This window comes from Gavia stellata, chromosome 11, assembly GCF_030936135.1.
Source record: "Gavia stellata isolate bGavSte3 chromosome 11, bGavSte3.hap2, whole genome shotgun sequence".
Classification (NCBI taxonomy): Eukaryota; Metazoa; Chordata; class Aves; order Gaviiformes; family Gaviidae; genus Gavia; species Gavia stellata.
In genome coordinates this window covers 23,739,919-23,763,652 of record NC_082604.1, presented here as the reverse complement: position 1 = coordinate 23,763,652, position 23,734 = coordinate 23,739,919, and the positions used below count along the sequence as shown (strand labels likewise).

General features: G+C 38.3%; 1 protein-coding gene across 8 annotated transcripts in view; it reads left to right on the top strand.

The window, feature by feature from the left end:
- The first annotated feature begins 7,859 nt into the window (after nt 1-7,859).
- Nucleotides 7,860-23,734, top strand: part of NLGN1 (neuroligin 1) — a 312,118-nt gene continuing 296,243 nt past the window's right edge. For 4 of the 8 annotated variants that reach the window (XM_059822461.1, XM_059822460.1, XM_059822459.1 and 1 more), the window contains exon 1: nt 8,095-8,587. In XM_059822461.1, coding sequence (XP_059678444.1) covers nt 8,095-8,587 — 493 coding nt within the window. Of the gene's footprint in view, nt 7,912-8,094; nt 8,588-9,033; nt 9,094-23,734 lie in introns of those variants that run through there. The other 4 variants (XM_059822463.1, XM_059822462.1, XM_059822458.1 and 1 more) reach the window with 2 other exon arrangements.

Genomic DNA, 23,734 nt, shown 5'->3' with positions numbered 1-23,734 from the left:
TTCTATTTCAAGTGACTCAAATTCTTTTAACCAAGCAGAGAACTTCAATGGCAATTTAAAAATATGTTTTCTAAATCTCCTCAATCACATCTTGCCTAGAGATGCCATTAGCCCACTTGTTGAACTGGTTCTGGGAATTTAATGAGGGCAATACATTTATGTTATATTTTATACTTTTATTTAATTCCATCTTGTCCGAGGCTTTTAAGTTCAATGTCTGAACTTAAAATCTTCTTTGACTTCTGCCTTCCCAATCTCGTCCCCCAGTTTCCAAAAAAGCACTTGAAAGCAGTAAAGTGCTATGTAGGCACATAGCGTTAGAAATATTCATGAGGAGAAAACGACAACTTATTTAGGAGAAACCTTACTACACAGATATACTGAATATTTTAACATCCTCAAACCTGCGTAAAATAGGCATTGTGGGATAGAGCTTTTGTTTCTTCAACTGGTTTCACAAAGATGGGTTATTTCTGTGGAGACTTGGGCCCTGAAATAGTTGCCATGAGACCCTGCTGCTGGGTTAGGAAACACTTCTGTCGCTGGAGTCGTGGTCAGCATGACCAGAGCATGACCACAGGGAGACCTGAGACCAGTTGCTATAACTTAAATAAGTATCTTTCTCACAGATAGTGGTAGAAAATGAAAACAGGCCAAGGAGCGGAATAATAGGAGCAACACGTGAAGTCAGATGGAAAAAGTAAATCTTTGTAGACATTTAATGGTGTTATATTCTAAGCTTTTGGGAAATTTTATTTGAAATTTTTTTACAACAGTAAATATAGTCTGTGCTATATCCTATTTCTATTTCATGTGAGAGAAAAATTCCTCGTCTATGGTACAACACTTTACTGCTACCATTACTGCAGACTTTATAGATCAGAGATGTGTCAGCATGTTAGCTTTAGCTGTAATGCTTTTTTTGTGTGAAACCTTATGGGCCTTGCAGCCACTTTCTCATACTGACACTCATAAAACGTTCAAGTTCTCATATTTATTATTTAATTTGCTTCCTATATAAAGCAACAGAGCTCTTCGATACATGAATGTGAAGCCAAAAATGACAGGCAGGCATGAATGGGACTAATGAGTTTTAATAATGCACATATTAGAAACTGCTAAAGGAAGTTTAATTAAGAAAAACAAGTTAAGCATGAAATCCATTTTGGAACAAATACAAGTAAAGTCACAGATGTACAGAATGCTCCATCACAGGAAATGGACTCTCAAGTTGATAGATCCCTATAACGCCAATATTGCACTCAAAATGTAGTGTGCACTCTACAGTTCTGGAAAGCATGGTAACACCATTCAAGAGCACTTTTGAAGTTGAGTTAGAGATGTCGGGTTTGTGATTAACAAATTATATTTATACCTCTGTGGATTTCATGATGAGTTGGAATTTGATCTCAATTACCCTGATGGAATTGAGACCGGAATCTGATCAAGTAAGAAAGAGCATTTGCTCTTTTTTTTTTGCCACAAGCAAGTTGTTTGTTGGTTTTTCTTTTTGTTTTTGGGTTTTTTTTTAAAATCATCTTATTGAAGAGCTAGTTATTGATCTCACTCTACAACAAGGGTTTTGCATGCTTTGGAACTGTTATTGTAAGGTATCCAGATAGAAAAACAATTCATAGACAAATCTGAGTTCATTCAAGCATCTTTGTTTTCAGATTTCTCTCTCAAGAAATGGTAATAACTGTATTTTAGCTTTTTTTATCTTAAATTCCTAATGCCCCAAAAATAGGAAAATAAAAAAAGTGGTATCGTTCTTATGAATCTGAATTGAAAGCTTGCCTTAGGTGATGAACTAGCATTAAAGATAGTATTATCGTTGATATTATAATCGTATTAAAGGTAGTGAACAAAGTCCAATTTACTTTTCTTATATGATTAACCCCAGTGAACCAAGGTTAGCCACAAATATATATCAGGTGATGAACTTTGTTACTAATTCTTAGCTTAATTTTTTTTTTTTTTTTTTTTAATTTTTCACCTGCAAGAGACATTAAAAGAACACTTAGCTTCAGGGGCCTCTGGGTGGGTTCTAGTATGCTCTGTGTTAGAGTGATCAGATAGGAAGCATGTGAATGTTTTATAAAGTGTTAATCAAAACAAGTTAAAGCCACGTGACTTTATGATATATGATATAGAGATTTCAATGCTGAAGATCTCAAATGGGTAACATGTGGGGTTTTTTTTTTCTCCGGTATGACCTCTGATTAACATGAGTTCAGTGGAATTTCTAGAGTAGGTCAAAAAATCTTCATGTCCTGAAGCACACTGCTGCCATCAACAAAATAGCCATTTGATCATTTAGCTGAATAGTTACAGTACTCAAAAGTGAGTATAATGTGTGGTCCATTTAAGAGTTAACCATAAGCTGCTAAAAGGAATAAAGGTTCACTTCAGTGCCCATTATATTCCAAGCCAGTGCATCTGTCATTTTTAATTTAAATCTGTATTACTTAGCTGTCTAAAACTTTACACGTAAGTGACAGAGTTCCCCATTCTTTCTGTTATGGGTAAAATCACCATTTCGTTACCTACTTACTGTGCAAAATGTCAGACTGCTATCGTCCACATTAAAAAATTGTAGCCAGCTTCTGGTAATATAAACAATTACTTCAGCTAAGAAGTAGAACTATTTTAAGGAGATGATTTATTGATACGAGTAAATGGAAGATAATAAGACTTAAGTGACCCTCTTCTTCTCACAGGTTTAATTTGTCTGATTCAAAAACAGCTTAATAGAAAATTATGATCAGAAGTCTTCCTATTTTGGCAAACTAAGTTGTAGAAATTATTTAAAGGGATCTTTTGATCATGAAAATACTAATTAATAATGAGTTAGCATTAATGAATATTCCCACTAATGGAGAAGAACAAAAATATAGTGAAGCTGAAAAATGTATGACAATTTAATCACAGAATCACTATGGTTGGAAAGGACCTGTAAGATCATCAAGTCCAACCATATCAATGGTCTTTAAATGAGTCTTATAACATCTACTCAGTTTAATTCAACTTTTCACTAATCTGTGCTACACTGTGTTGGTTATTCTATTTATATATTGTATTTTTTACTAATTTGGTTGTAAGGTGTTGTGTACAAAACATAATATTAAACAGAGGTAAATGTGAGAATGGCACTGAGGAATTGGTCTCTGATCTGGGAGTGATATTTTTACACAGCTTGTAGCATCTGGACATCCTTAGCACTGGGTTGTTTGCGGACCCATGTAGCATAACACTTGTAATCTCATACTAATGTGGGGTGGGAGTGCGACCCCATCAGAATAATGTCTTGTTCATACCTTCGCTGGTGATCTCAGCAAAGGTTGTGCATCTCAATAGCGTTGGATTTGTAGCTGCTTTCTGAAGCCTCCAGGCCTGTAGCTGCTCTCAGGTTGAGGGGTGCTGGCACGTGAGAGCCAACCAAATCCCATCAGAGCTGTGCCCTTCTTAGGTGTATGTACTCAGGCTTGCAGTCTCCTCTATTACAATTTCATACACCTGTTTTCTTAAAATGCGTACAGTTCATTTCTTGAACATGTAAATCCCTTCCCTCTGCCAAGTATTTATGGAAATACCCAAGAGCAGCATCTGTTTCAAAATCTTTACTACTACATAGAGAGAAAATATGCCATATTTGACACAACGCTTCCCTTTGCAAACTTGAAACGTGAAAGAAGAGATGGGAAATTCTGTGATGCATCTCCTGAGGATTTGTCTGATCATGTTTACATTTGGTGTGTCACACCGACCTACTGTTCACCCTGGGTCAGAGTCTTTCCTTTAATGGCTTCTGTTTCGCTGGCCACGTTCCTGTTTGGCATTGTAGCGTAGTTTAGAACATGGATTTTAGAGATATGAAACATCTCTGGGCTCCCAGTCCTAAGTAGAGACTGTTGTAAGTAAAAATGGATGCAAATGTAGTTGGTTCTGCAAAATAGCATTTGTGTTTTGAAATGAAGCAGCATTGTGTGGTGTTCAAAACTCTTACAATCACTTTCTATGAATATTTGTGCAATTGGGATTTACTAGCAAAATTAAGGTGGAAAGGGATTTTTATGCATGAATATCAAATCACAGAGTACATCTTCAGCTAAAAAGAAAACAGCCGGTGGTGTACAGATATCATAACAATGCCTTCACATGTGCTGAAGCTGGCATATGGCCAGAAGCCTTGGGTGCCACCAAAGGTTTTATTAATCCATTGGAGCTATTGACAGGTGGTGCAGTTCGAGACATCCCTTAAGATTTGAAGCTCTGTGAACGAGTAGCAAAGAGGAGTTTAGCTGCTGCAGTTTGCAGCACATGTGACCTGTTGTGGGATGCCCTATGTCATTGGAAATGCAAAGACGCACTGAAGTTATCTTGGGCTGTTTGCTCCTTGGCATACTAAACACCTCTCTAAAGTATTTCAGAATCTGAGCTATAAAGTAATTTAAATTCAGAAAGGAAGATAATAAAATAATGGATGATAGAAAAAAACTCTATATAGTATAGACTGTTCCAAAGACCATGAAAGACTTTATCAAATACCTTTTACAGTAGAATTCATTTGCGTTACCACAGGGAACAATTGTGATTCTCACATCTAGACAATAATAAAACCTGTAAATGCTTCTCCTCCTCCTCCTCAGATCCACAGTATTCTGATGCTGAAGCTTTATACCTTGCCCCAAATTGATCATCATTACTCTTTCGTTTATTATCCCACCCATCTCCCTGATAATTCCTGCTCCTGTTTATTGCTTCTCTCTTTTTCCACTGGTTCCTATTCAGTCATTTCAAGTTAGACACCAAGGGAAAGTCCTGTCTAGATCACCTGCTGGAGGACTAAGGAAAGTTTTGTCCAACATTGACTCGGAACAAGTCAGACATGCTCCAGGGCCGACTTCCCCTCTTGCCTTTCCACCTAGTGCTGGAAATAAAATTTTGGCATAGAAGTCTCGAAAGATTTGAGTAATCTCACTCGCTTTATTTGTGTGAGTTTGTGTTTTTAATGTTATAGCTTTAGGGCAGCTAGTGACAGGCTTGAATGGTTGACCTCTCTGAGTCTCAAAAATGAACTGTTACTTAGCCATTTAAAAAGAAAGGCTTGCGGAAAAAAAAGCAAATCCAAAATACAAGTTACAAATACAATGAAGATCTGTTGATTCCAATCCTGGAAGTGCTTTACAATTTACTGCCCTGTGTAACCTATAAATCTATTTACTGAAGCTAGCTACTACCCAATAGTTAACTGCTTAAGAATAGCCAAACACAGCATTGAGTCATATTCTTATCTTTTTAGCCTCCTGTCTCCGTCTTAGAGTAAAGCCTTGTCCATGGGAGGCAAACCAGAACTTTTGATCACAGCAAAGCTGTTCAGCTGCGATGGCAAAACAGCTGATGGGCAAGCTTAAAACTAGTGCCCAGCTCTAGGATTTGCTTTGAATTTACATTTACATTGAATTTACCATTTTAGGTATCAAAAGTGTATTAAAAAGTTGTCTTAGATCTGAAAACAGGTCTAAGACTTTTAGAGTGAAAGCGCTAAATGAATTATTAGTAGCATCTTGGTAATTTTCCACATCGAACCAACTCAGCAGCTTGAAACGAAGAAGGATGCTATTGCTTGGTGCAGCTATGTTGAATTTGGTTCGTCTTCAGACCTTCCCCAGACCATGTAAATTAGTAGGAGGGCTACTGAGATTAAGTTCCTGCCTGAGTTTCAGAAAGAAGAGAGAGTACATTTTTCCACTCCTGACAGGAAAACCAACCCAAAACGTGGATTTTAAGCCCTAGCGGAAAAGGTTTAAATTTGTGGAGGTTTTTGAATACCACTAAGGAATAAGCTTCCGTCTTCCCATGACCTACTGTACATCAACTCAGAACAGCGAAGTTGTACTGGATGCCTTCTGCTCTGGCACCTGTCTACGTGCTCTGTCTTTACAATTTCTCAAGTAATATCCTACCACCTTCAAAATTTGAAATGGAACAAAGCAACAGTCTTCCAAGAGGCAATTGTCTGCATGCCATTCTGTGTAAGTTTATTAAACTAAGTGCAAACACGTACGTCAAGTTTGGGGAATTATTTTCTGCAGCTAAATTGGTATGTTTCCAGCAAATGCTGAGAATTTGAAGCTGGAGAATGAAGGCTATAAGCCTGTTTGTTAATGCAGTTTCACAGTGAAGGTGTTAGAATTAGCAGAGAAAGAAAAGGAGAGAGAAAATTGTGGAAAAGCTTCATCTATCTCCTTATTGCCTCCTGAGATAGATTGTTTAGAGCTAAAGGAACACTAGACATGAGCCAAATCTCCTGCTGTCCTATATAGCTTTTACAATCTCCTTTTTAATAACCCAAACTGCAGGGTAGTCTGACTATTAGACAAGTCGTTCTTTTGAATTCTCTCTACAATGTGTATAGACATGATAAAAAAACAATTCTCATTAAAGCTGCCAATGCTGTTTCAAAAGCAGGTGGTTTAAAATGTTTCCTATACAAAACAAAACACATTTCTTGTGCGTTATACACTGCTTAATAGGGAGTGTAAGATTACACTGCTATGTTGCGTGTAACACTGCATTTTAAAAAATAGGATATTGCAAGTCGTGTTAGAAATATGTTTAGCATGAATATGGAAGATATAATGATATGCACTGAGCAATTTTCAGAAGTGCTGGAACACAGCCTTGTGTGACAACCTCTGAGCTAAAGTAGTTGAAAATAGAATCTGGAATTTGAGATTACACAGTCTCTGATCCTAACTGATTATTTTTCTAGGATACTGTTCAGTCAGCATGTGGGTATATGAAAGATAAGATTTCCACTGTCCTATGGGAACGTTTATTGTTTATACTGTGAATTAAGGATGGTAGGAATTGAGTGCATTCATTGTGCGTTTTCATTTTTCACTCAAGTCAGTAGTTTATAAGGAGTGTAGGATTGGTCGAAGTAAAAATTGTGGTCTACAGCTCCATCCCTAAACTGTCTGTTCGTATTCTTTTCCAAATCAGTTCTGAAAAAACCCACTGAGGTTCGGTTATACTTCTGTGCAAATTCAGAGGTTGCCATTCACTTCAGTGGGAGCAGATTTTGGTCCTTCATCGATGTGAACATTTCACTCTGTCTGAATTCAGGTGTTTTTCATTAGCTATCAGAAACTTGTGGAATAAGAAAACCATATAAAGTATGGTAATTCAGGTTATCATGAATAAGCACAGTAATTCATGTTATCCTCACAGATATATTCCAGTTGCCTCAATGTTTGAATCAGAAGTTGTATTTTAAAATGAACAAAAAAATGTTTGTATGTATTATAATCTGCTTTTAATGAAATAAAATGCATTTGAGTCTTCAGTATGCCTGTCTATCTTAATTTCACTATCTTCTGCTTTAAGAAATAATTACTTTCATTTTGATAAATCAACCTGTGCAAACAAGGTGAAAATTGATTATGAGCTGATTAAGTTAAATAAAATATTAACATAAACACTTATGTGATGTAGCCTGGCAGCAAATTGCTTATTCTTAAAAAGGTGAATTTTAAAAACGTATTTTCTGCGAGTCCTGTTTCTTCTGAAAAATCTCTGTAAATTCAATAGGGGACATTATAGATAATCCAGTAATCAGTGTTTCACCCGCCATTTCATGGACCCATAAACTACTGCAATTTTACTTACATGACTCTAGCAACTCTTAATGTATGTACATAACTTGTGAAACATCTAGTTATCACTCTGCTCATATTAGCTCTTTCATACTAATGATTTATTTTCATTTTCTCCAGGATATAGACCTGCGGCTAACTGGATTTGATTTATAAGAGGGGATTCTGCAGTAAATGGCTGCTCTCTTCACATTGCTGCTATGGAAAACAGAATTGTCAATAGGATGTAGTCTGATAAATAGTGCTGAGTGAAGATGCAGCTTCAGTAAGTGTGAAATCAATGGAAGATACTTACCGCATGAAAAGCCTTTTGAAATTTTTCTGACAGGCACCTATTTAGGAAACTTGATCTGTTTCCTTCGGTTGCCCTGTTTTTACACCAGTGGATACAAATCAGATTGCTTCATTGTAGTTACACAACTAATGTGGGACCATGGCCTTTCCAAGATCCATGTGGCTGAACTGTGTATGGAGAGCGATGATAGTCCGCCTGTTACACATGGGATTGAATGCCACTTTTGCTTTTTGTATACTTGGATTTTTGCTTCACGCTGCAGCTGTGTCCTCCCAAAAATTGGATGATACCAACCCAGTGGTGACCACCAACTTTGGCAAGATAAGAGGGATTAAGAAGGAACTTAATAACGAAATTTTGGGGCCCGTTATTCAGTTTCTTGGGGTTCCGTATGCTGCCCCTCCAACAGGGGAGCGCCGCTTCCAACCTCCTGAGCCTCCGTCTCCCTGGGCAGATATCAAAAATACCACTCAGTTTGCTCCAGTGTGTCCCCAGAACATTATAGAAGGCAGGTTGCCTGAAGTCATGCTTCCCGTGTGGTTTACTAATAACTTGGATGTAGTTTCCACCTATGTACAAGATCAGAATGAAGACTGCCTCTATTTAAATATCTATGTCCCAACCGAGGATGGTGAGTTAATAGCAGGCAAAACAGGGAGATCTTTTTATTTTCCTGTTCTACGTTCTAACAATATTAATTCACGTGTACTGGTAGCATGCATGGCTTTCTTTGTTTGCATGCCAGCATATTATATGTATGCATGCTGCTTTTCTGTGTATGCATCTGTCCTTGTTTTTTGATGGGTTTTTTTTTTTCTTCTTTCTGTCTACACTCATTTTTTTCTCCCACAGCACGTGTATTTTTAGGTCAAAGTTGGTACCTAATTCTCATTGCCACCCACTGACTTCTGGGAAGATGCATCAACATCTTATCCATTGCATGTGCAGGCACAACGAGTTGAGAATCTTCCGCACCTAATAAAGCAGGTCATATTTAAGTTAGATAGTGGTGTTGCATGCTCCTACTGTCTGTGATGGAGCTCCATGTTATTTTCTAGTCTTCTATTCATTTTTCAGTCAAAAGAATATCCAAGGAATGTGCCAGAAAACCCGGCAAGAAAATTTGTAGAAAAGGAGGTATGTATAAAGTGGACAAAAAAAAAAAATGGGGGAAAGAGCGAAACCTTGCAAAGGAAGAACGAATAATACAGCTGAAAGAGGCTGATTTGCTGATGCTGTGAAGCGAGCTGTTAGGGACTATCTTGCCCTAATGAAGCCAGAAAGGTATTTAAAGAGAGGACGGTGTGAGGCAGATGAGAAGATAACATTTGTAAAGCCTGAACTCAGTTGCACCTGATCATCTCTCTTGCACTATCTCACGCTGACCTTATTGGCAGCTTCTCTGTCTTGGCCTTGTGGTTTAGAGGAGTGTCTCTCACTCGTACGTAGATACAGTATGCTGTATATGCGTGCACAGGAGGTGGCTCATATGCCTGGGGCTTGGTACTATTGCCATTGAAGTTGCTGGCACGGCTCCACAGCTCTATATTCCAGGGGTATAGCATAATGGCTGTGACGTATTATAGCAAAGCAGAGCTGAAAATCTGCATTGGCTTTCTATGTGATACACCCTATTTTCCTGGAACAGTGTTAACTTCCCTGAACCATAGATGTGAAACACTTTTTTTCATTTACACGCTTCTAAAAGTGAACGTTGATTTCCTTTATTATGTGATTACAGCTCGCTTTGTAAAGCTGAAAGTGTCTTAATAGGGGGGTAGAGAAATGTTCAAATATTGTGACACGGCACTTTGGAAACTAGACTGCTTTTGGAAGCTTTGGAAACTTGGCTTCTCCCCTTTTCGTCTTAGATGAGAGCATGGGAGAATTTGCAGATTTCTTTGTCAACTTTTGCAAATTCCCGAAGCAATTGAGATGCGATATATAAAGTATATTTTGGTACTGGTTTAAAGTAGGTATTTGGTACTAGTTTAAAGTACTAATTTTGTACTACTTTACGCATTTGTTTTACGTCAAATTATTTTTCTTTATTATTTTCTTAAAAATAATGTGCTATTTAATAGCTAGACTACATTTGAATCTAGAATACGTTTTAGGGTAAACAAAGAGTAGTGTGGACATATACGGTTGCCTATTAGTGTAAACCATATTTTTTTTATATCATTTGCTGTATGTACCTCTCATTCCAGAACAAATACATTTTAGGGAAGTGTCATAGCAGGAAACTGTTTGGAGTTGGGCAAAGTTCAACTCTGTAAACTCTGTATTAGGTTTTTAAGGTGATATCTAGGTATCTAAATGCAGGTGGCCTTATTTTCCAAGGTTTTTGCTCTTACAGCTCCTCCTGACTGTTAGTTGTCGCTAGTCGTTAATTATTAACTGTTAATTGTGCTTGCTCAAGGTATGCTTTTTTAGATGTCTAAATCCACTTTCAGTGACTTAAGGCAATTTGTTTTTAAGGTGTCAGGCTTTGAGGCAACATCTAATGTTTTCTGTTAAGGAATTTTTGCTCAGTGCTGTGAAAATACAATTGTTTAGGCTGGATTCCCAAAGTTGGAAACAAAGATAATCAGGGTACTGTGAGCAACGTCACTTCTTCATACATCATTCAAGTTAGAATAACTGCTGTCATTTATATGCATTCAATTAATGTGCAGTGCTGCAGCAGTTATTACGCAGTTCATCAAGCATGTGTAATTAGCTGAGCAACTTTCACTTCCTATCACCCAGACGCTGATTCACAAAGTCATAAATAAAGATGCAGATCTCCATCGTTATTCTCAGAAAGCATCTTTTCCTATGAGAGAATATTAAAAAAAAAAAAAATCAGAAAAATAGCAAAAATAAAGGGAGGGAGAGCCCAGTAGATGAGAAAGTCATGTTTATTGTTCTGTGAGCCTGAAGGATAATAAAGAGAGAGTTATTTGAAATTCAGTAGGTACCTTTCCAGTTAAATTCATTGCACACACAGCACAATAAAAAGCAGCGGAAGCCTACCTTTTCCCGCTGAGAAGTGCAGGGAACTCTTGAATACCTTCAGCCTGGGCAGTTGGCATAGCTGTAGTAATCTCTGTTCTCTGAGTAACTCATGCTTTTACTCACCTGTATATAACCTCAGATTATCCTTAGCTTTGATTGCCCCCATACCTGGTAGTAAAAGGAATCACGTTGTAGAGCAAAGTTGCAATAGAGTCACGGCATCTTACCAGCAACAGCAGCTTGGAAATAGCATGAGAAAGAAGAAAGGCCCAATATTCTCGCTTTTGCTGGATTTTTAGGTTGCAGTCATTTCGTCACATTTAGTGATGAAAATTACTGGAAAGAGAAAATACGAAAATAAGAGGCAGACTTTTATGCCATGTTTTTAATTAATAAAGAATACATAAATTCAAAGTGACTGAACCAACAACGTATGCTATTGCCTATCTTGTTTGATTCTTTCTTATTAGATGAAATAGCTTGAATTAAATAAATTAGTATCTATACTTAATTGTGAGCTAAGGGACATGAGAAAATTCCCAATTTTGAAGAACAGGCAGTAATCTGATGAAGATAGGTGCAGAAATGAAGGGAATTCTATCCATGAGTCATGCCAGAGATTGTAACGAGCATTATAACCATTACCACCTACCTCTTGGTGGGATTTGGATATGCACACTGCAGAGACTACAAAATGATAGGCTGGAGCTGCGTGAAAAGGAATGAGACAATCTAGCATGCTTTTTGCTAAATATGGATGCCTACATTTCAGTATACTTCATCTTCAATGTACTGATTTGATAGGTAAAGAAAGATCATCTGTTTTTGTGTCTTTTGCTTCAGGTACCTGAAGGTCAGAGGTTACTAATTCTGTTATGGGTATGCATACAAGCAGAAACCTCTCTATTTACCTAGGGCTGGTTTTAGAAAATCTGTGCAAAGGCATCTAATTAATTTTCTGTTGTTTTTTTAGAGGCTAGACTCCATAATTCTAAATTTTAATGGAACCTAGGTTATATTGTAGGTAACACCATTTTACTGACTGATATTAATTATAATGTTGATTATGTGCTATTTTCTGAATTTTCTGACAAACTTTTGCATCATTTCTAGGGAATACCTGAATAGTTTTGCACTGTTGGGTATTTCAGATCTCTATTTTACTCTATAGTCAAAGCACAAATATTTCACTTGTGATCCAGAACAACAGGGTAACTTACTATCTCTTAGGAGGACCGTACATCCTGCTTTAGCTGCATGCCTGTGTTTTTTAATACTTTATATTAATTTCTTTGCATTGCAACAGTTTGCACCATGAATTTCCTACTTTAATGACAATTACATAATGACAACTACAAGAAAATTTGAAAATGAGCACTAATATGACCACGAAAAGAAACCCCAGGTATTGTGTGTTCTGCACGTGGGATGATAGAATGCTCTTTCTTATGAACCTCTACTAAAACCTTCATATTGCCTGAAGATATCTGAATGTTAAAATGTGGAGCTGTAGTTTTTGGAGAGAATATGATATATACTCAGTGTCATGGAACTAGGCACGTGTAGTTTTGGATACATTAGTATTTGTAGGAGAATTGGGAATAGAATAAGGAAAGAAATCACTTGATCCCTACTTTTATGTTTAGGAATGATCAGTGGCTAAGAGACCGCCCGACATCAGTGACTTCTTCACATGTGGACTCTGTTTCTTATTCTGGTCGGTGCAGTGAATAAATTTTAAATGCAAAGAATCATGATCTGAACTACCTCATTTGAGAGTGTAGGATTAGACAGCTCTATTAATATTTATGCCTCCTAATGGGCTACTTGATTTTCAGAGCAAAGCTCCCAACACCATGCTTTCTGGGTTATGGCTGTGGTTACTATGGACGCATAGGAGCGTATACACACACATACAAATACATTCGTGGAAATGAAACACAAATCACAGTGCTACAATCTCATCCTGCTTTGATCGTTCATTGTTTTCAATAGAGAATATGTTACCTCAGCTGTGACTTGAAAATGGTACTGATAACTTCAAGGCTTTTAAGCTTAGCAATATGAAATATTTTTTACAAATCTAAGCCTGTTACCCTGTGTTTCTGTTGGGTGTTTGTTCCAATACTCCATTTAACTATCCTAGAACAGTTTACTTATCAAATTTTGGAAAAGAGGAATTAATGCAACATGTGCAGTTCCGATGGACCTCGTTAAATGAACGTCTTTCTGTATACCTGTTTCAGCTCTGAAATCAACCAGAAAAGGACAAGCTGAGACCTGTTAAAATGTGTATTTCCACTGGCAAAATTTGTCAATTGATTATCAGCTTCTTTTTTTCTACATATGTAATGTCAAAAATAATATCAAAGTAATGGACTTCTACACGGTATATTGTCAAAAATGATTGAATTATTCTTTCTCCATGGCCATATAAATGAAAAGTATGAAATCTAAGGTGTGAGCCTCCATCATTGTAGACTGAGCTATGTCAAAATACACTGCATTGCCAGTAGGCTAAGAACACACATTTGCAGACCATTACCAGGGCTCATGGTGACTTGAGAGTGAGTGTCAAAGCCCACAGAGCTACCTTAGTGCATATGTTGGTATATATCAACTGTTACAAAGGGTGTATATCTTCCTTAGGCCACTCTGAAAATTCGTAATGAATTATTTGCCTATAGTGTATTTGTGTCAGTAGTTGCCTGCGCACTTTTGAAGTTCTGCCCCCATGCACCCTTGCTGGCTCCTGGCTGAAGAGCCCTCATCCTTGTTCTGGCCTTGGGAGGCCAAAATTCATCCCTGCGGTATCAGCAGGCACAAATGTAGTCTGTAATCTGGAACTCCAGTGCTATGCACTAAGACACCGAGATTGTTCTGTTTTTCTCTTCCTTTTTGAAGCACTGTATTCCTGTTTTTCATTCCTCAGATACCACTGCAGCATTTCCTATTATACTGGTAATACATGGAAGAAGATAATGAAGCAAACATTGTCTTGTACAGACCTTTTCATCCTTCCACAATCTAAAGCTGTTAGTGTCAGTTAGCAGCATTTTTCAAAGATGTGCAGTAGGTTTATGTCATATTTGAAATAAGATAAAAAGCTTAAACTCTGATGTACTTTCTACAGTCCTCTTTCTGGTGAGACGATGCTTGACAATAGAAGACTTTACAGACTGCATTTTAAGACTCCAATCATCTTAAATGCCATCAACACTGGCCAAAGTCCTCTGTAAATGTCTGGTTGTTCAGGCTCTGAGCTCTTGCTGACCACACAGTCGTCGTGCTGTCGTTGCTTTGTTCATATACCTTGACAGTGCTTATAGCTCTAACAGGTCTTAAATTCTGATCTAATTCCATTCCTTGTCCATTATTTTACTGCTTGCTTTTCATTTTCTACATCCTCCCACACACAGGCTCTAAAATAGTACTGTTACCCTGATAATACTAAGTCGGATAAAACTGGTTTGTGCGTCTTCTCCTGGCCTTTCTTGGGTTGGATCAGTTGTACTCAGTAAACAACTGTGAGATGGTTTTCCTTCCAATCTGCTAGTTTCTAATTTATCATTTAAAGCCATAATGGAGGAAGATTATAAAAAATAGCTACATAAGTATATTTGTACATTTTCAGGAGGAACATCTGAGTAACTAATGAGACTTTTGGGTAACTATTATTTTCTGCTTGATTTTTTTGTTATTTTCCCCCTGCATTTTATTATTCCTTTGCTCTTCTCTGTGTTCATGCTCTTCATTTGTTCGTTTCCTTATAATACACATGGATACACATATTGTTAGTATTCTTTGCGTATTTTTGAAGCTTGAAACATGATGCTTACATGTGTCAAACTATTCTTAAGGATAATTTCAATTATAGTGTTAATAATCTGCTTATAACTTGAATATTGCTCCAGTATAATTTCAATTTTTTTTCAAATTCTTTTCACTCATAACTCTTTAGCCCTCTTCATTTTTACTTACTTTATGTTGTCAAATTTACATGTCTTCTCTACTTTGATATGTACAATATTATTAACTATACTCTGCATTCAGAACCCAACTGCTTTAATGAGCTTAATATAAATGAGATTTGTTTTTGGGATATCAAATAATTTCCTTCTGTTTTAATATTAATATCTGTTATTGTACTGTCTCATGTTGCAATAATGAAGCAGCACTGAACAATACAAGGCTAAGGGAAGTGGGACAAAGCTGATTTTAAGCCGAGTTTGCACCTATATTCTAACATACTGCTGGGACCAGAGTGGTCTCTGGCCAGAACCAGAGCCACCTCAGGGCTGCTCTAAGTTGCATGCAGACATTGCAAGACACATGGAAATGGCATAGTGCAGGTGCTGCGGCTGATTTTCCCTTCCGGAGTTTTGCCAAAGTGTTTTGAAACATTTCAGCAGCAACAGTAAATCATGTTGCTAATTCCTCTGCTGTGGGAATTCTTTCAATATCCTTTTATGCTGTCGGAGCAGTAATCAGAATCTGCCCTGGTAGTAGAGTTTTCTATATGCCTTTTATTGAGGGTGGCTTTTGCCTTTCCTCTTCATACTAATAGTACAGTAAATGCATAGTAAGTCTAGTCTTAGGAATGTGTTTGAAGAGAAGGAAAATTACCTGGCTGAAGAATTTCTGGTTCTTCAGCTGACAAAGCTCTGGAAGAAGTTCCTTTATTGAAATACCATTGCCTTGTAAAGGTCTGTCCACCAAGGGGGATGGAGGCAGAATATATCTCCTGCAGGGTTTCTCTGTTAGCAGGGGTATAGCCAGCAGATTCAACCCAAAAGACTCATTTTGGGAGAAGATCATAGCTGGTGTGACTGGAAAGCTTTAGCAGCAGATGTGCTGGATTGCTGTGCCCTGAAGGAAGGCTCGCAGTCCCCCAGCAGCTGTCAGGGACTCCTCTGCACATGGGCCTTTTCCCAAGCATTTTATGGTGGTCCGGGATCTGTCCCTTTATGTTCCAGAGGAAGCAGAGTACAGTTTGTATGCTATTGTGGGTGCTATTCACATCTTCCTTCTCTCAATGGTAATTTACAATTCAATGTTTTGTGAGATGCTGAGCTATCACAGGATTATGAAGTTTGAGCTACGTTAGTGTCAGTGCTTTTGGATCAGGCCCTGCAGAGGCAAAGTATTGAGGTCTCGCGATATGATTTAATATTTGTTTAAATAATTGTTTTATCCTTATATTATTTTATAATGTGTGGAAAATCATATATATACTATACATATAGAGAGATAATCTAGTAAGGCGAAATCTACAGGAGAGAGACAGCCATTTATTATTTGTATTTGTTTTCTGGAAAGCTTCCATTTGTTAAATTTCACCCTTTTTGTAAAGGCCTTCTTTAATTATTAGCTGAAAATCAGGTATTTATGTAATTACCATAATTATATCTACACATCTAGTGTACTTGCAATTATTTCATTAAAAATTGTAATTATTATACAATTATAGGGGATAATGACGTCCTTGTAACATGTTGCAGAAGCCCTAATTAAATGGTGGCATAAATGAATTGGAAGTGATTTTGAAGTTTTGAATATTGTTTTATCAGAAATATCAGAAGTGATTCATCCACATTATGAACTGGCAGTAAAACCCCTCCAAAGTTATTTTGAGAAAAGATTTCACAGAGCTCATGGAAAAGGATTTGTCTCTATTGCCTTTCTGTCTTTACTTTCTGTTCTCTATATTCTGACACCTAAAAACCGTCTGCAGATTTTTAAGGGAAAGGTGCATTGTGTAAGAAGAAGATTGCACAGCTTGCTGAATCTTTCTAGAAGGCTCAGCCCAGAGCAAATAGGATCTATGTGCAAGCACAGTCTGTACTTAGACATCTTTCTTCTATACAGAGGGAAAAACCTATCCAACAGTTGGTTCAAGATGATGAAAAAGCTCCACTAAATATGAGGAGGTTTTCATTACGTGCTGAGCTTTGATGATCAGCTTATATATTGGAATGTCCAAATAGTGCAATTCCAGGTCTTGGGGAAAGAGACAAACTTCCTCTTGTAGCACCGGTCCATGTGATGCTCCAAGCAGAGGAGGTTGACAAAGCGGCGTGGATACAGAGGAACCCTATGGAGCATCTTCCCTTTCTCTCCTCCAGAATGGTGGGGGAATGACAGGCAAGGATAACATATGCCAGAGTCTACCAAAACCTCAGGATCACAGATTGCTCATCCTCTTTCATGTCAACTTTCTGGAGCGTACAGATGATCTTTCTTGTCTCCCTTCAGTTAATTTTAAAAGTCATTGACAATGGCAGTAAGGCATATATAATTTTTAGGCTTACTTTATCATTCTGGTTTTTTAAAATCTGCTATAGTGTGTTCTTAAGCGATGGGTGTATAAGTGTACCTATGGCATGACTGGCAACCATGCAGCCACCCTCACCATGACATCCACCTCGGTTTTGCTTCTAAAGACAGCACCCCGCTGCCGGGCTGAGGCTCTGGGCAGGCTGGAGCTATGTACAAACCAGCTGAAGGGGCCTCCCATCTCTCTTGCACCCAGCTGCTCACCTCCCACCTACCAGCTGGGGCTCCTCCTTCAGTCTTTGCTCCCAGTTTTGTTAGAGGAATGACTCATGCACATTCTTCCCGGTTACTTCAGATGCATTCAGGCAGGTTAGGCAAACTTTCTGTTAAATTCACTTAATTCACATCAGCTCATTTTTGCTCAAGCCTGATGAAGGAGGGTTTGCAGGATCTACTCTAACGCAGCATTTTAATGTCCCACAAAAGGATGGAGACAAAGCTCCAAGAGGCAGGAGATCCTGGAGGGTAGCAGTGATGTCTTACTGTACCCCGAGCTGCAGAAAGACCCTCCATCCGTGGTCTGGAGAAGAGCTCCTTGGTTGTACCATCTTGTGTCAAGGTTCCTTGTTGAGGCAGCCAACGCCAGAACCGATTTGCTCAGACGGCTGTGGTGGTTTTCCAAGGACCTGCTGCCCTTTAACCAGAAGCTGAGCACCACCATTGTTGTCAAGCTCCCTTCCAGTGCCCTGGCAGGGATTTTTTTAGTTTCTGCCAACACTGCTCTTTGCTTTTCAGTCTTTAATATATTAGTATTAATGTAGTGAACAGGCAAACAGAACGTACCATTCACCAGCTGGATCTAGCTGAACAAATGAGAATTTAGTCTCTGAGAATCCTCATTCCCAAAGCAATAGTTTTAACAAGATGGACCCAGTGGTAAGGGAATATGAAACGTGCATTTATCTATGTGTATACATATACAGTCATAAACAGATTCAAAAGCTCAAAGGAAAGCTAGTACAATTTGTCTTACTTCATTGCAAAATTGATATTGATTCATATGTTTTCATATTTATTTTAAAGTGCCAAAAAGAATGTGAAGATTTTTTTTTTTTAAATCTTAACTTAGTTGCTGAAGGCCAGATCTAAGATACTTATGTGAGCCAAATGGCTATTAGGGAAGATTTTGCACATTTACCTACTCCAAGACTGCTTTCGTTAATGATAGCGCCCCATGATCTAGATAGCACTTCGCATCCATTAGATATTACTGTATATAGCTGTTATAGAGGCAGGTTTACTTCAGGAAATGTCACAATATATCATCAGGCTGTAAACCTAGATTTTAAAACCTTAGTCCTTTCCCTTTTTCTCTGTGATGCTAAACTCAGATGAAGTACCCCTCCGTTTGAATCAATTAACCGCTGTGCTATGTGGAACAGGAAAGAGAATTAAGTTTGTTTTTCCACACTTTTCAGTCATTAACTGAACTGTTCGTTAATGACAAATGGATTACTTTTGCTAAAACCGGTAACTTTTGAAACCAAAAATAATTGCTATCCTTGAGTGCTGCAGCACCTGCATTCACTTTTATATGAAGTCTCTGTAGATGAAGTCTCACGTAAAGGAAGAAACAAAAGATGCATCGATTGTCTTGTCTTTTAAGTGCCATGAAGCCCTTGATTAACTGGCAATTCTTGCAGTGTTGCACTTGCAATTCTTTAAGTATTGAAGGTATTACCTGCCCAAAAGCACATTTTGATACCAGGTCATGGGAAATGGGTGCTTGAGTTTTACAGAGACACCGACGATTGCTGAAGAGGTCGCAGTAAAAGTCCCTCCCCTCCTGACTCTGGGCCTGTTAGCAGAAATCCCTCACATCCCCTTCTGTGTGCATTATATTCCGTGTCATTCACATGCGAAAGAGAACATTGCCCCTTGAACTGTGAAGCAGTCATGTGTTTTTGACAGGCTGATTTTGTTTCTGTTCCTGACATCTTTGAAAGATGGCTGCCGCAATGTGGTTAGGCACGAGAGGGACGTTGGCTTGCAGAGGTGAGCTGGGCGACAGAGGATGAGCTGAAAGAAGCAGGACGGGGATTTGACAGCAAAGGCGGCTCCTGACACTCATGTCGAAGCAGGTGTACGCTGCCAGGCGGTGTGCAAACCAAGCATAGAAATAGGATTAAAAGGCTCTTTCCCTTTAGGCAAAATAAGTCCAAGAAGGCAGCAGTGCACAATTCCACCCTGCAGTTTCAAGTGGCAGAAACTTTTTTCTCTCCAGAGTTTGCTAACATATACTAGTTGGTGTTTTTCTGCCCAGAGCCTTGACATACTCAACTACAAGCTGGTTTGGCTGAGTATCAGCACAACAAACAAGCAGCAGTCAAACGAGAGAGGAAGAAACAAATGGCTTACCAGAAATGCTCCGTATCCCCTTCCATGCTTGACGTTTGCGCTGTGCAAGTGGCCTGGCTGTCACCCCTTGTCTAGTACTTGGGCACGTGTTGGAGGAGGTGTCACAAAATCGGTTTGACCTAAGGTAGGGCGAAAGCTAGCCCTTAATATTGCTCGATTAAAAATAGATAAACTCAGCAGTAAGTCGGATTTTGCCCCGTTTGAATTATGAATATTCTTCTAAATGCTGTCACTTCCTTAAAGAAATACAGAGGTTTCTTTTGAATTTTAAGTGACTTTGGATTGAAATTCTGTCTGAGTGATTCTCTGGCTCAGTGAATACTGTTGTTATTATTAGCAATTTTGGGCGTTAACATCTTCACTGCCGAAATCTCCAAGTGCAGCATGACATTGTACCGGCGCTCAGGAACTACAAAGGTTAAGAAGCCATTGAAACACATTCAGGAAATGTCATAATTTTCAGGCTGATGAAGTGCTAGCCTGGAAGAGAACAAAGAAATGATAATAATAATTACATTTACTTTATGCTTGCAAAGACGACAGTTTGAAGGAGAGCGGGCCATAGACAGTAGCTCATTTTTGGTTCTGCCCCCATTAGTTATGTCACATTCCTGCTTTAATTCTGTAACCCCAGAAATGTGCTGTTTAAATGGAGCTTGGTTACAGAGGGATGATTTGACACAAAGCCAAATGTCCCTTTCCAGTCATTCTGGACCTCGCTAGCCTTTTCCCATTCCCTCCCTCCTCCCCCGGCTAAGCAGCATCTGGCCCTCTCCCTCTGGTGAACTTGTGTGACTCTTTTTCAAGTATAGACTTAGTTATTAAATCTGGAGATAAAGTATGGATCTGTTCCACTAATCAGATACTACAGTGATTAGAGCCATAGAAATACTTGGAGAGATCAATTAGATTAGATTATCAAATCATTATAGGCAAACTCTTAAAGACAAAGCAATAGAAAATACTCTTGTGTCACTGTATTTCTTTAGAGCATATTTATACTCTCTTATTTTTTGTTTGCCTCTGTTTTATTTGCATGTGTTAAGACCGCAGTGGCACTCAGCCTCATGCTCAGAACTGGGCTGGAGGACAGAGTAAACCAATTTCTACAGTGAAACTCTCTCTGGGATGCTGGTCATAGGCTAAAACACATTATTGCTTGTACTCTAGGTGAAAAAATACATGCATGGGGAAATCTTACTTTATAAAGCGCTTGGGTAGTTTCTTAGCAGAACTCATTTCAGACCTCTGGGGTTAGGCAGGAAGCCTTCTGTTCTCTCGCCAGCCTTTTGTTATCTCTCTTATCTCATTCTGTAGTTATTATTTTGACTGTGGAATCTTATTTTGACTACTTTTATTGCATAAACCCAGTGTTATCAACCAACACTAGCTAATTCCGATAAAGGTTTGTGATTCATTCTTTCGTAGTTTGTTTTCAGGGTTCCTGTGAAAATGGTTTTGCGGTGTATAATAGCCATTTGTGTCACTCCTAAGCCTTGAAGTTGTGTTTTCGGCAGCCTGCAGTGTCATTTTCTTAACGTGTCTATATATATATGTGTGAGCTTTCTTTATTACTATATATTTTAGCAAGTACTTCAGCTAATGCTAATATACTGTTTTCATGAGAGAATTGGCAGAATGGTATACATCAAAGGCAACAATTAGCGTATTTTCATTTGACTTGTTCAGCCTATTAGGTTGTTAAATTTTGCATAGAAAATCATTAGCATGTTTAATTTGGGAAGGAAGCTCTTGGAAGAGGAGTTGTGGACGTAAATCAATCAGTGAGGAGGCTCTCCTACAGTATTCCAACAGCAGCTAGGGCTCTGAAATATGATGAAATATTTTCCCATATTATTAACTGTAAATGTAAAGAGGTGAAAAAACTGCGGGATTATCACTGGTTTAGGAGTTAACAAAGAAGCTTCTGATGGCTTTGTCTAATGTTAAAATCTAGAGCAAGATTGTATCATATTCTTTTCTTACTGAACACTGGCACAGAAGTACAGGTTTGCAGTTGAAGCATACCCGCTCTTTTTTCCACGAAGGTGAAGGACATCCAAATCAGGCTTGACATAATATAGTTAATGGGGTTTTTTTTCTTTCCCTAAAACTAGTTTAAGAACTGTTGCATCGCAAGCGATGTTGCAACTGTTCTGCGTGTTGCTTGCTACTTCAGAAGTAAATGAAGTTGAAAAAGTGACAGAGAAAACTGCAAAGTGCTTTTCCCCCCCATCTGTATTGGGAGCATGTGACCTGACATTCTGGCAATTTAGAAACAGTTATCTGCTATTAAATAAATTCGAAAAGGTTTGCATTTTGACCAATTAAAGTCAAAGAGGAAAGGTCAGAAATCAACACCAAAATAGAACAAATATTAACTAAAGATTCCATGGTACAGCAGCTAATCAGGGCTTTTGTGTGCCCTGCTGTGCCAATATCTATTCAGAAGCCAGTCATTATGTCTCTGTTCTAAAAAAGAATTCATTTTGAAGACTTCACTGCCCTAAAATCAAGTCATGTACTGCCCTTTTTTGCTGTGTTTTTATGATGTTTTGCCTGATTAAACATTCAGTGCTAGACATAGTGGCTTCTGGTTTTGTCCCTGCACTTTTCAGGTTCAAATTTCTTTGAGTGCAGTTACTATGCAGTGGTGCCAAAGTACTTGATTGCCTTCATAAACTAGGATATTTAGTGGCAAAACTGACATAAGTGTCAGGATTACATTATTGATTATTTTGCAGGCACAAAGATCCCTAAAGTCCTTTCCTTTGTGCTCCAGTGGAAAGCACCTGTACCCATTTGCGCTCAGTGGGTAAGTTCTTGGCCACATAAAAGTCAATCATAAAATTCAAATCAAGTTTTACAAGACCAGGCCCAAATTTCCATATCTAAAAGATGAACGAACACAAACTTAGAGGTGGATACAGGGGATTTGAATGTTTTGTAGATTTTGAAAATTGTGCCTGAGACATAAATATCTTTTCCCTTCCTTTGTCCTTTTTTTCTCTATTCATATTTTCTCAAAATAATTTCCTACCTATCTTGTATCACAGCCTCTCCTATAATAACAAATCTCTTTGACCTTATTCTGCACTTTTTCTGTGTTTCCTGATCTCACAGTCATTATTCTGTGTGATTTGTCTTTATTTCATCTTTCCACCTCCATTTTTTTGATTTTGGAAACAGTTGCTACCACTTTAGGGCTACAAAAATCATGAGCTATTAATTTGCCACTGTATCCTTTATTTTTTTTCCTTTATACTGAAGATGGAGAAACTAGGATAAAAGGGTGGACTTTTGCTAAGTCACACACAGAGAGGGAAAGAGACTGCATGTCATTGTGGAGTTGAAATTAAAACATCCCATTCTTTTTATCGCATGTTTATTTTTTTGGGCCAGGCTGTTTATGATGCTTCTGGGCTGCTTTTTATGGTTCATGTAGCTGAAGCAATGCTTCTTGTCTTTAATTCCTGCACAACTTAATCCTGATCTTTCCTAAGTGCAAGTATTTGTCAGCCAGTTACCCCCCCATAGGGGTGAGATCACGTCTTATCTTAGCCCATGAAATATTTTCTGCCTCCCACTTGTCTTGCTGCCTTACAGCCTCCAAATAGGGAAAAAGAAAGGGTTGCTGCAGCTTTTATTAATTATTTACGTGCTGTTATCAAACATTCCTAGAGCGCCATAAATTTACAGGCTTTAGTACAAACTTGGAGAAAACAAGTTCCCTGCTCTAGAGAATTTACAGTGAAGAAAAGACAACAGAGGTGAAGATATAAAGCCAGAGGATGTAGTAAAGTAGTGCAGAATACAGGAGTTTTGATAAGAAGGGATTGCCATAATACACGGTGCGAAGGAGAAGGAGAGCAAGAGTGCGTGGATGCGTGCACAGGGTGCCCGAAGAGGAGAAAGAGGCAGCAGTAAAAGCCAGTAACAAATAACGTACAGGGATTACAAGGAAAGCAAAAGGATTGACCTGATTTGTGTGTTTACCACTCAGCATCTTAGCGGTGTTCTTTCAGCTCCTGAATATAATCATTTAACTCGATGGGTGGCAGAGGCAAGTGCATGTTTCAAATGG